Raw genomic sequence first — 12974 nt, forward strand, 5'->3', positions numbered from 1 at the left:
TTGGCAATCAACTTTAAAATCCTTAAAATTTTTCCAATTCAAATAATTTCACAAGTTAACCCGATGCCCTGTACAGGTTTTTGCAAAGGACCTAGACAGCATGCTGTTTTCCCCTTTTCTATGAAACTAATGAACCTATTTCGAATGCAATATGAAATCGTACAACATTTACTTAAGCAATACATAATATAGTGATTATCAAGTTGCGTAAGCACGAGATATATTAAAAGCTTACCAGATAATTTCTAATATTTTTTTTGTAACTAGAACTTCTATTTCTTATGAAATATTAAAACTTCCCTATATCATTTTGAAAACTTTGCGCTTAATTTTTCGCCCCACGAGGACACATCGCAATGTAGACGAATTACATCGACATGTTCCCAATTTTAAACTCACCCACAATTATACAAAACCAAGAACTGCTAATAACAATCATAAAGTAGAATCATACAATACAACAAAGGATGGGAAGAAAATTGTGGCAGATTATTGCTTCATAAAAATTTAGAATGTTTTTTTTACTTTAATATCAATGAATTTTTAAAGCCTTATTCCTCTGCTTTCATGAAATGATATGCCCTCCTTAACCTCTGCAACAAAGAACACATGACCAGTTACAAAAATTTGCTACAGTTGAATGACTAATGAAATAAATATGATTAAAAAAACAAAATTATCATAACAAAATAAAAGGAACTATTTTTAAATGTTGAAAGTGCGGCCAATAATGATTGACTATGATTATATAATAAAAGAATGAAAATTTAGAAGTCCTACTGTTGTTGTATCTCTAATGCGAAGGAGGTCCAATCTTTCTTGTGGTCTTCGATGCGTTAAAGTAGCAAGCTGCATCCATAACGTGGATACAACGATTATTAGTAAGATTAAAACATGGTTTTTTAATCAATCAAACGCATACAAAAAATTGCATAAAAGAATATCAAAATAAATAGCTTCCTGTTACGGGTCAAAACAGGTACGGTCAGGTTGAGTTGACCCAAATAGTGTTACAATTTAAAGCAATTAGTATCAAATATTATTTCCAAAACCTATATTAGTTCAAATATGTTATAATTATGTATTCAACTTTCAACACGTTAAAACAGTTTTCTTTTTTAAAGCTAAGAGAGAAAAGATAACCAAAACTGACGTGTTCCATCATTAAACGGGTCAAATTTGCCACTTCTACATATAAATATGCATACCCAAAAACTGAAGCTTTCAAGATCAGTTGTTGAAGGCATCAAACCTTCTGCTTTATGCAGTTCTGTAAGCCTCATTTGATCTGCATAAAAAATCCCATTTATATTCATGATAATTTAATTTTTGAATATATAAAATCTCTATGAACAACTAGAGTATCAAATATGATTACAGAAATTGCACAATTTCAATAATAATCGAACTTTACACATTATCTATCTTTTGATCTGTTCGACCTTTTTTCTTATTTTAACCGTATGATATAAAACATAACCGAAATTAACCCGTTTAATTTATATGATTCTACCTCCGCGTGCTGCTTCTTGAGCTGTCTGTATCCATGATCGAGCATATTCCGCCACTATATCTGTCATATCCTGCAACTATAAGCATCAAAAAACACCATGTAAAAATGGGCTCGGGATGCTATACGGGTCAAAAGGGCAAGTCAAATTGAGTTAGGTTGACATGTACACGTTTTTGTTAGGGGTGTAAATTTCTGACACACAAACACAATACTAACCTAACATGAAACTCATTGGTTTGGGTTTAGGCTAAACGGGTTCGGGTCAGTTTCAAGTCGAACATGAAAACTTGTAACGGGCCGCTATCTGGTCAACCTGGCAGGTTCGAGGGTTGACTTGTCAAGGGTGTCGGGTTCAGTAGTTTAATCACAATTATTTTAGACATTTGTGAATTTTTGGTGTAATTTGTAATTTTATGTTAGTAATATACAAATTTTCGGATTAAACAGGTTGTGTCCATGTCAACCCACGAATACGCAAGTCCGTTTTTGAGTTTTGACACAATGTTGCAGTTTGTGTTCGTGTAAAAATCAGGGTTTGTGTCGGTTCAACCATGACCTGTTTAATATAAATTTTTTACTTTCTTGTTAAAATGAATAACTTAAATTGTTTTTCAAAGATTAAAAAAATTCCAAAATATTTGTTTTTTTTAATTTACCTTCAGATTTAAACCATTTTATATTCAATTTTTTAAGAAAATAGAAAATATATATTTTTAACCACTGGCCAATTTCTATTAAAGAAAATCAAGAAAGCCAAGATAACATTTTTTATTTTATTTCTGAGTTTAATTTTTGGAATTCAGGCGGTTGCATTCATTAAAAAGACTTAGAGGTGATTTTCAATATGTTTGGCACATTTGACCCGCTCTATGTTATAGCTATATTCATTATTTGACCAATATGACCCGTTTGAGATTTTAAAAAGACAACAAATGACTCATTTAAAAGTAAACAAATCTAAATTGCCACGAAAATAGAGCACACGAAAGAAGAGTAGAAGAAAATGATCCTATTTAAATAATAGCGTATTCCCATTATACCCTTCATTTTAAACCTGGATTTGGTGGCCAAGGTATTACCAAAATTATTGTCATAATAACCATTTATCAATAAACCGCAGGTCAAACTAAAAGACAAAGTCAAAGGTATAATTACATCAGATCTCTCTTTTGTTCCTTCTGTTGGAGTCAAATCGCGCACCCATTCAATCTCAGCAACACGGTACCTTCATAAACAAAAAAGGGATTAAATTATTCATATCAAACTTAAAACAAGACAAGAACTTTGGTCAACCAAAAGTCAACATTCCACCATCATCAACAAAATTATATAGAAAAAATTCAAACAAGAATGGCACTAATGCTAACCCGTCTTGATCCCAATTTCGAAGGATTCGACATCTTCGTCTACTTTCAACCTGCATAAAATTTGATATTTTAAGGTGAATAACAGATGAATCTTTAAAAGAAGGAAAAAAATGCATAAATATATAAAAATAATTGAACAAACGTACCTAATAAAATCCCATGTGTGTGTGTGTGTATAGGGTTTGGATCACTTCAGAACTCCAAAAAGGTTTAAGAACTTTAAGAACCCTTAACAACCAATCATTTTATATATTTAATATTTTTTAGAGTACTTTTGTCATCTATCATATGTAATTTCACGATTACATATATGTGATCAAAAGTTTACATATGTAGAATAACCGATTTACACATACGTAACCATAAAATTACATATAATAAATGACAAAACAACCCTCAAATAATATCAAATATATAAAATAAATAAAATGGTTGGTTGCTAAGAGTTTGATATGAGCCTGTCATAAGTTGAAGGGTCCAAGGGCGACAAATGGGTGAGGGCAATGAACGGTCTAAGTAACCGCAGCAATTATTATAAAATTGTGTCTATTTATAGGATCTTGTTTAGGTTCTATGATATCCATGTTTTATATATTAAAAATATTAGGGTTTGTTAACCTTGTATTTGGAGAATTGCCATCTCGAATCGGCTAACCGGAGACTAGTCCATCTCGAATCGGGCCAACTATCCTTTAATTTCTTGTTTAAGTTTCGGGGTTCTATCATTTGGTTCCGTTGCCGGGACATCAAATAGAAGATGATTTGGAACACCTGGAGATCCTCTCATCTAACCCACTGTGAAAGTCACGCACCATCACCTATTCAGAATGATGTTTTCACTACTCGTTTGGAGGCCATTGAAGTTCAATTAGACATCCAAGGATGATGTGGAAATGCTCAAGACTTTGTTATATGGAACACCTGTTAGGTGTAACACTGAAAGTGGTGATTTTGAAATTCAACCACATGTTGGTGATATCGGAGATGACAATAAGCCTGAGGATGTTCCTCAAGGTCCATTAACAAATCGGGTCAAGGAGGTCGATACCAATAACAGTTCTGTGTCTGGAGTTTTAGGAGTTCCTGAGAGCTATGATTCTATGGTAACTGATGAGATACGGGCAGGAGAAATTCAAGGAAAAAGTGACAAACAAGAAGTCATGTGCAAGGAAACGTTGAAGTGGGTCAGATCTAGTGATAAAGACGCGGGACCCAAGACTGTTTTTGGTGTTGAGCAGTTGGCGAAAATGTCTTCTCCAAAATCTAATAATAATCATAAAGTTTTGGTCGTAATAATGAAGTGCTATCCGGAAAACAGCCTCGAGATCCCATCTAATCTCTGTGATACAAGTTTGGTGGGTGTAGGAAAATTGAGCACCATACCTGTAGCTCGTATGCCAATCATAAAATGTTGGGGAATTGACATTGTGTTCCGATTTAATGTCACACATCATTTGGTTCATGAAGCAGGGCGGCCCACGATTGAATGGCTTATCGCTTGGCACAACGGTCAGCAAAGATCAAGTTGTCGACTTGAGGACAAGTCGTTTTACCCGTCGGGATGTATTGATATGAGCCTGTCATAAGTTGAAGGGTCCAAGAGAGACAAATGGGTGAGGGCAATGAACGGTCTAAGTAACCGCAACAATTATTATAAAATTGTGTCTATTTATAGGATCTTGTTTAGGTTATATGATATCCATGTTTTTATATATTAAAAATATTAGGGTTTGTTAACCTTGTATTTGGAGAATTGCGATATTTTTGAAACACTCTCTCTCTTTCTCTCTCTAAAAACCACTTTCTCTCTCTAGAAATTAACCCCAATTCGACTCTAATTACCCTCCGATTCGCTCAATTGCACCTGCATTAGCCTCCAATTGATCATCAGTATCGTCAATCCCGTTTAATTCCGTTCAATTCCATTCAATTTCGTTCAATTCCGACGTGTTTTCGTGGTTTAATCAGGCTATTATTCGATTGTTATTATATAAGGTAACAACAGCCCTATTAACCCTTACCGGAGCTCTCCAACACGTCCATAACACCACCGCAGCTCATTATTCTCGCTGTACTGTTGTTTCCGGCTACTGTTGTTAACTGCCGCCGCCGCCGTCGTCTATTGCCGCCGCCGGAAAAACGATTAAGGCTCTGTGGAGGTTGCTGGGTTGCTGCGAGGTGTTATCATTGAAGGATCTTAGCTGATTCACCCTCTGCCGCCACCGTAACACGTCGCCGGAGCTCCGCCGTCGCCGCCGCTCAACGCCGCCGCCGCCGAAACTCAAGGGTTGTAGATTGTGTCACGTTTCTAGCTTATTCTCGTTAGCTCACGGTGTCTCGTCCCGGTTTCAATATTGGTGACTTGCTAAAATCCCGGTGAGATCGTTTCATATCTTTTATTTTTGTTGGCAATAGGCCTTGATGCTGCTAGAGTAGTCAGTCCAATTTATCTGTTACTGTGTGCCGTGTGTCTATTATTATTATTATTAGTTTTTGTTACTACTATTATTATTATTATTATTATTATTGATTTGGTGTTCTATTGCTTGTGTTTGTGTGATTAGTTGCAACCATAGAGCGTAGGAACCATGACTATTACCTGAGACCATGTCCTGAATCGAGGGGTGTAGGAAAGAGTAAAGATAGGGAGCGTATATTGCGTTTGGCTTCTTGGAATGTAGGAACATTAAATGGTAAGTTGTTAGAATTGGTAGATGTGCTTAAAAGACGTAGGGTTCAGATAGCATGCCTCCAGGAGACTAAGTGGAAAGGACATAGAGGGGCTGAGTGTAATGGGTATAAGTTGTGGTACTTGGGGTCTGATGGAGCTAGGAATGGAGTGGGGTTTCTAGTGGCTAAGGAAATACACACTAGTGTGGTGGAGGTGATAAGACATAATGACAGGATTATGGTGTTGAAATTAGTACTAGGAGAGGAAGTAGTGGCAGTAGTCTCCGCCTACGCGCCTCATGTAGGCCTAGGGGATCAGGAAAAGAGAGAATTTTGGGATTGCCTAGACGCAGTGGTAGGGGGCATACCTAGGGGGGAGAGGATTTGCATAGCAGGTGATTTTAATGGACACATTGGTAAGGCTAACGATGGTTTTCAAGCCGTACATGGGGGTTTCGGTTTTGGTGATAGGAATGAGACCGGAACAGATCTTCTAGAGTTTGCGGTGGCACATGACCTAGGTATTATAAATTCTTTTTTTAGGAAACGAGATTCTCATTTAATCACTTTTAGCAGTGGCGGACGCGACACGCAAATTGACTACCTTTTGATGAGGCGAGGAGACCGACGTTGGTGGAAGGACTGCAAAGTCATACCTGGGGAGGCAGTTGTGACTCAACATCGACTACTAGTGACTGATATAGCCTTCAGAAATAAGCTGACTGTTCGAGAGAAGAAAGGTACACCGAGAATTCGATGGGGAAATTTGAAGGACGAAAATCTCCTACTGTTTAAGGATAAACTCATACTGCATACGCGGGCTCGACTAAATGGGGACTCAACTCATATATGGGAAGCTATGGAGACAAAGATCATCCAAGTAGCAAAGGAGACTCTCGGGGTCACAACAGGAAAGTCAAGTGGGCATAAGGAGTCTTGGTGGTGGAATGACGCAGTGCAAGACAAGATAAGGGACAAACAAGGATGTTTTAGGGAGCTAATGAGGTGCACGAATGAGGAGGAGCGAGTGGAATTGAGGGACAACTACAAAACGGCCAAGATAGAGGCAAAGAAGGCAGTGGCGGAAGCAAAGAATGCGGCCTTTAAACGGATGTATGAAAGTCTAGAAACAAAAGAGGGGGAACATGCTATGTTTAAGATTGCCAAAGCCAGGGAGCGTAGAAGGCAAGATCTAGGACCGGTGAAGTTCATAAAGGATACAGATGGGCATGTACTGGTCAAGGAGCAGGACATCAAGCTAAGATGGCAAACCTACTTCCACAATCTTTTTAACAATGGGAGAGCTTACCAAGAAGAACATGACAACACAAACTTTCAACGACAACAATCGAATAACTGCTACTGCCGACGGATCACACGAGAAGAGGTGAAGGACGCACTTAGGAGGATGGGAAGGTCTAAGGCGGTTGGCCCAGACAACATACCCATCGAGGTGTGGAAGTGTCTGGGGGAGGAAGGAGTCATGTGGTTAACTACTCTGTTCAAAAGTATTCTCAAATCAGGTAAGATGCCAGACCAGTGGAGGAGCAGCGTTGTAGTTCCTATCTATAAGAACAAAGGAGACGCCCAATGTTGTGGTAACTACAGAGGAATCAAACTACTAAGTCATACTATGAAGCTATGGGAAAGAGTGATTGAGGTTAGACTTAGACGAGAAACTCAGGTTACGGTCAACCAATTTGGCTTCATGCCGGGGCGTTCCACCACAGAGGCAATACACCTTATAAGAAGATTAATGGAAAAGTATAGGGAGAAGAAGCGTGATCTACATATGGTGTTTATTGACCTAGAAAAGGCCTACGACAGTGTGCCACGACAGGTGCTCTGGGAGTGCTTGGAGGGTAGAAGAGTGCCCAGGAAATACATAGAGATAATTATGGATATGTATACCAGGAGTGAAACAAGTGTCCGTGCGCCAGTGGGGGATACTGATTTCTTTCCTGTAGAGGTAGATCTTCACCAGGGGTCAGCGTTGAGCCCGTTTCTTTTTGCAGTAGTCTTGGATGAGTTGTCAAAGTCGATTCAGGGGACTCTCCCGTGGTGCATGATGTTCGCAGACGATATTGTGTTACTTGCTGAGAAAAAACAAGATCTAAACATGAGGCTTGAGGAGTGGCGAACAACCTTAGAGACAAAAGGTTTAAAGATTAGCCGATCTAAGACGGAGTACCTACACTGTGATTTTGGTGAGATAAACGACAGTGAAGACGCACACATCACAATTGAAGGGCAGGTGGTCCCGCAGGTAACGAAGTTCAAGTATTTAGGATCATTTGTACAGAGCGATGGGGAATTAGACAGTGATGTGACCCACCGAGTTCAGGTAGGATGGTGTAGATAGAAAGCAGCCACAGGTATATTGTGCGACAAGAGTTTCCCGACTAATCTGAAGGGAAAATTCTATAGGGTGGCAGTTAGACCTGCAATGCTATATGGAACAGATTGTTGGGCCATCAAGAAGGCACAAGTGCGGGAGATGGAGGTAGCAGAAATGAGAATGCTACGTTGGATGTGTGGGCACACAAGGCTAGACAGAATAAGAAACGTTGTGCTTCGCGAGAGATTAGGGGTGGCGAACATAGCAGACAAGATAAGAGAGTGGAGATTGAGATGGTTTGGACATGTAAAGAGAAGACAGACGACGAATCCTGTTAGATCCGTAGAAAACATTACTATAGAGGGGAGGAGGGGTAGAGGACGACCGAAATTGACTTGGGATGAGAGGATTAGGCATGATTTGATAGACCTAAACCTCTCCGAGGACATGGTTGAGGATAGGAATTCGTGGAGAAGTAGAATTAAAGTTAAGGATTTTTAGAGAGAATTGAATACCTTAGGGCTTAGACTTAACTTATTTAGGTCACATACCATAATGGCATTTCCCTTACATATTTTATTATTATTATTATTATTATTAGCTTTTATATTGCGGTTAAACTGTGACCTTATTATTAATATTATTATAATTAGTAGTAGTTTTTTATATAACTGTTAAACTTTGATTTCCTTTTTTTGCTTCATACACATGTTCTTAGAGCCGAGGGTCTCTCTCGAAGCCACCTCTTTATTCCTTTGGATAGAGGTACGGTGTGCCTACATCCCACCCTCCCCAGACCCTACCTATAGCTCTGCTGTCGGTGGGATTTTACTGGGTATGATTGATTGATTGATTGATTGTATTTGGAGAATTGCCATCTCGAATCGGCTAACCAGAGACTAGTCCATTTCGAAACGGGCCAACTATCCTTTAATTTCTTGTTTAAGTTTCGGGGTTCAATCGCAGGCTTATTGTCATCTCCGATATCACCAACATGTGGTTGAATTTCAGAATCACCACTTTCAGTGTTACACCTAACAGGTGTTCCATATAACAAAGTCTTGAGCATTTCCACATCATCCTTCAAGGATACCAGGATGTCTAATTGAACTTCAATGGCCTCCAAATGAGTAGTGAAAACATCATTCTGAATAGGTGATGGTGCGTGACTTTCACAGTGGGTTAGATGAGAGGATCTCCAGGTGTTCCAAATCATCTTCTATTTGATGTCCCGGCAACGGAACCAAATGATAGAACCTCAAAACTTAAAATAGTAAATTGATAGAAATAAACAAGAGCAAGGATAGTTGGCCCGATTCGAGAGGGGCTAGTCTCCAGTTAATCCGATTCGAGAAGGATTAGATCTCCGATTAAAAAGGGTATAAAAACCTTAGTTTTGATAAACATAAACATCCATACCCTAGAAACTATGACAAGAACCTATAAATAGACACCATTTTATTAATAATTGCTGCAGTTACTTAAACCCTTCCACATCCTCAACCATTTATTTTCCTTGATCCTTCAGCTTAAGACAGGTTCGTATCAGAGTTCTTAGATTTTTTTTGAAGTTCTGAAAAGATCATGGTCCAGTGTGTGTGTGTGTGTGTGAGAGAGAGAGAGAGAAATTTCACCTCGAGGAAAAAACGCCCATCTGGAAGTGGCTCACAACTACATGATTAGAAACAGTTTATTAATTGCAAAACAATGAGCTATAGACAAACTTGGGTAAGATACGACTAATATCAAGACAAATGATTAAAAAATACTCTGTTATTTCCACTTCACATGCATAATCAGCTACAGATCCTGTGGACTCAAGTGTAACCTACATTATGAAAACACACAAATCAGACCCAAGAACAATGAGTTGAGATGCCGCGGTGGCTAAACTGAAAAGTAAAAAAAAAAAAAAAGGAACATTTAGCTAAACAAGTCAAACGGGTTGAAAGTCAACCAAAGTGTAATTTCATTGCATAAAACCTTCTGTATCAATTTATATAAAAAAAACTATAATATTATCTACCATTCCCATTCGTCGATTTCCTTCCATGATTCTCCTCACCTGTCATTTAGAAATCAAAATGAAGTCTTAAAGATAGTCCTTCGCAAAATGAATCTTTGATAAAATTGTTCAACGGAAACCACTTGGTCTATAAAATATCAAAACGCATAATCAGTTTTAAAAATAGGAATAATATAAATCTCACCATAAGTCTGTAACGGGCTTCAAAAATATTCAAGTGGAATTTTTGGTAAGGTAGAACAACATCCAACACAAAAAGAGGTAAAAAATCAGGGCCCATATTGGTCAAACTGTCATTCTCTAATTTTCTTTCTGCATATTCCGCCGCAAAGTTCCTCTCTATTATATTTTTCAGTGTCACACTAGAAAAAAAAAAGGAGAATTTAGTACTATTTAAAATCTAGAGTTATTATGCTACAAAATTTGTATCTTTCTCAGATTATACAAAAATAATTTATGTATAAGGAGTCAACTCATGAAAAAGTCAACATGGTCAAATTTCAATGAAAATAAGGGTTAACCAGCTTTTGGCGCCACATAAAAAAAAGGTCAACATGCTCAAGTTCTAAAGAGCATATCTCACCTAATTGCACAAGTTCTAGGACTGATGAACAGAACCGTTCGGCACAATGGGCATCGGTTTCCTAATATTCAAGGGTCAAAAATGAAAATTAGCGAACTAATATGTTGACAAAAATCTAGTGACAAAACAAACAAAAAAAGTCACCTCACCTCGGTCCATTGACTGGAAGAGGCATGACCGACAAAAAGTATGCCCGCATGGAGTTGTGATTGGTTCATAAAGCAACTTTAAGCAAACAGTGCAGTCAAAGTCATCGGTCCGTGGTGTTTGACCATGGTTTCTCTTCCCAAAAAGATTGGATGTGAACTTTTCTAATTTCTTTAAAGTGTTGCTACATTGCACCATAAACAAAAAAGCATATTATTAAATGAGCAAAAATATGAAACTGTTAATAACTTACCTTGAAGCATCAACTTGAAGACCCGTAAGAATTACATCGCGGGCTAACTGAAACTTTTCTAACTGCCAGAGAAAAATGATTACATGAGTAATAGAAATACAAAGTATCAAATGAATATGCAATTGATGATTTATAATCTACTCACCAAAATGAGTGCATTTGCCTTAAGGGTATATGCCATTGCAGAACTAGTTTTTAAGTTCATAAACTGCTCAGCATCCTTCAATGCAAGCTGAATAAACAAATTTCAAAGATCTAAAAAACTCGAAAAATGACAATAAACCGAGCCTGAAAAATAAAGATCATGTACACTAGCATGGGTTGTAGGATCAAGCCCACTTAATGGTCTTAGTTCAGACAAAGAAGCCGGTCTGCGTTTCACAAATTGACCAATCCTGGTTCACATGATTAAAGAGATTAATGCTAGTGAGACGTTAAACATACTGATACACACACATACATATGAGGAAGGTTCATGAGAAAACCACAAAGTTATGAGAAAACTACTACCAACCAATCAATTTAAATTATTCTTTTTTCCAAAATTTTTAATTATAAGGTTAAAAATGTAAAAAAGATAATAAAATTTATATATATGTAGTTCACGGAGTTACATATGTGTAAGCCCACAAAGTTACATTTCGTGAGCTACATATTTTTTAAAAATCCTTTTTATCTTTTCTACATTTCTAACTTTATAATAACAAGACACGGAAAAAAAAAGATGATTTGTTAGTAGTAGTTTTGTCGTATCTTCTTAACTTTTTTCATGATCATACATACGTGCGCACACAAAGAATTACCTGAGGTAAGCAGCACATCTGTTGCTAAGAATGACAGGATCGTCCGGTTTGATAATATGAGCTTTGGAGTAATAATTGACTGCCTGATTAATAAAGTTAAGGCTCAGAAACTAACACTTATATTCAACAATAACGGCAAAAAGTAGTCTGATTGGGTACCTCCTCAAAGCGTTCATCTCTGAAAGCTTTGTTACCCTTTTTCATTAAATCATAAAGATGATGAAACCTCCCTGTATCTAAAACCTCCCCTTCATTAACATTTGCCTGCCAACAACACAATCATTATCATATGATCATAGGAATTTCGAATATTCGAATTGAACTTGGAGTTTCTGGAGTCCGATTGAATACTAAGCATCAGTATATGATCATATGAAGCTAAAACACAAAGATGTATGTATATGATGTTGACATCAAACCTCCTAATTCCCCAATCCACCATCAAATAGGTGCAACAAGCCAAACAAAATCATATCATAAGCAGAATTCATCCTCAATTTCAAGTTTCCCCTAAATTAAATTAATAGGAAGAAGAAAGTCACCCAAAGGAAGTCCTGGACGTCTTCAACTCCTTCCAAGCTGAATCCAGCAGCAGAAGATTCCACGTCGTCTTCAGTAGCCATTCCAATTGAGAAATCAATTCAACTGAAGAAGAAAAGTGTATAGTAATAATAATAATAATAATAATAGCGAATAAGATAACGACGAGAGAGAGGGAGAGAGCAGCGTGTTCGTCCTTGTATCCTTCGTTTCATACACGGACCACATTCACTCACGTCTCTCTCTCCCTCTGCCTGTCTGCTTCATTTCATTTCTTTTTCTTTTTCTTTTTCATTTCTCTCTCTATATTATTATTAATTAATACATTTAGGGTGTGTTCGGGATTGCTTATTTAAGAGAAAAAAGACTTTTTGTTAAAAGGAGAATATTTTTAAAAGGAGTGTAATAGGTTTGAGTGTTAGAGGGGTGTAATAGGTAAATCAAACCCATTAAGATACAAATTCTTAACTTTTCAAAACCCCTTTATTTTGTCATCTTCATAAGTTAAAATCCATAAGACCTTATGATTTGTCAAACAATTTATACACCTTATTAACTTTTCAAAAAATTTATAAGTTATAAGTTAATGAAAATAAGAAATCTCAAACACCCCCTTACAGTAATTAGTTACTTACATATACATACAAACTTTGAATTTTTAGAGCTTTCGCTCTCAAAATCAACAATTAGAGAACAAAAAATAATAGCCTGACTTGACTTGTGTGTATTTTGGC

General features: G+C 37.2%; 1 protein-coding gene across 1 annotated transcript; it reads right to left on the minus strand.

The window, feature by feature from the left end:
• Nucleotides 1-469: 469 nt before the first annotated feature.
• Nucleotides 470-11976, minus strand: LOC143628286 (uncharacterized). Its single transcript, XM_077097917.1, has 17 exons — nt 11860-11976; nt 11701-11783; nt 11208-11292; nt 11043-11129; nt 10898-10959; nt 10647-10828; nt 10498-10558; nt 10099-10276; nt 9915-9953; nt 9658-9716; nt 9523-9559; nt 2881-2930; nt 2669-2738; nt 1514-1589; nt 1209-1288; nt 781-849; nt 470-593 (listed from the first exon to the last, which is right to left on the minus strand). Exons 1-17 carry the CDS (start codon nt 11902-11904, stop codon nt 552-554), a joined length of 1305 nt encoding a protein of 434 aa, XP_076954032.1. The 5' UTR covers nt 11905-11976; the 3' UTR covers nt 470-551.
• Nucleotides 11977-12974: the final 998 nt, after the last annotated feature.

This window comes from Bidens hawaiensis, unplaced genomic scaffold, assembly GCF_021521415.1.
Source record: "Bidens hawaiensis isolate Kalapana, Puna unplaced genomic scaffold, B.hawaiensis_p1.1 tig00004864_1, whole genome shotgun sequence".
In the NCBI taxonomy this organism is placed as follows: Eukaryota; Viridiplantae; Streptophyta; class Magnoliopsida; order Asterales; family Asteraceae; genus Bidens; species Bidens hawaiensis.

Bases quoted from the DNA above. Each gene is read 5' to 3' on its own strand.
- LOC143628286 (XM_077097917.1), bottom strand. From the start codon at position 11,904: ATGAAAAAGGGTAACAAAGCTTTCAGAGATGAACGCTTTGAGGAG. The intron at 10,277-10,497 runs GTGAGATATGCT...TTTTTTTTCTAG, and splicing joins CCTAGAACTTGTGCAATTAG to TGTGACACTGAAAAATATAA. The intron at 9,954-10,098 runs GTGAGATTTATA...TCTAAATGACAG, and splicing joins AAGCCCGTTACAGACTTATG to GTGAGGAGAATCATGGAAGG.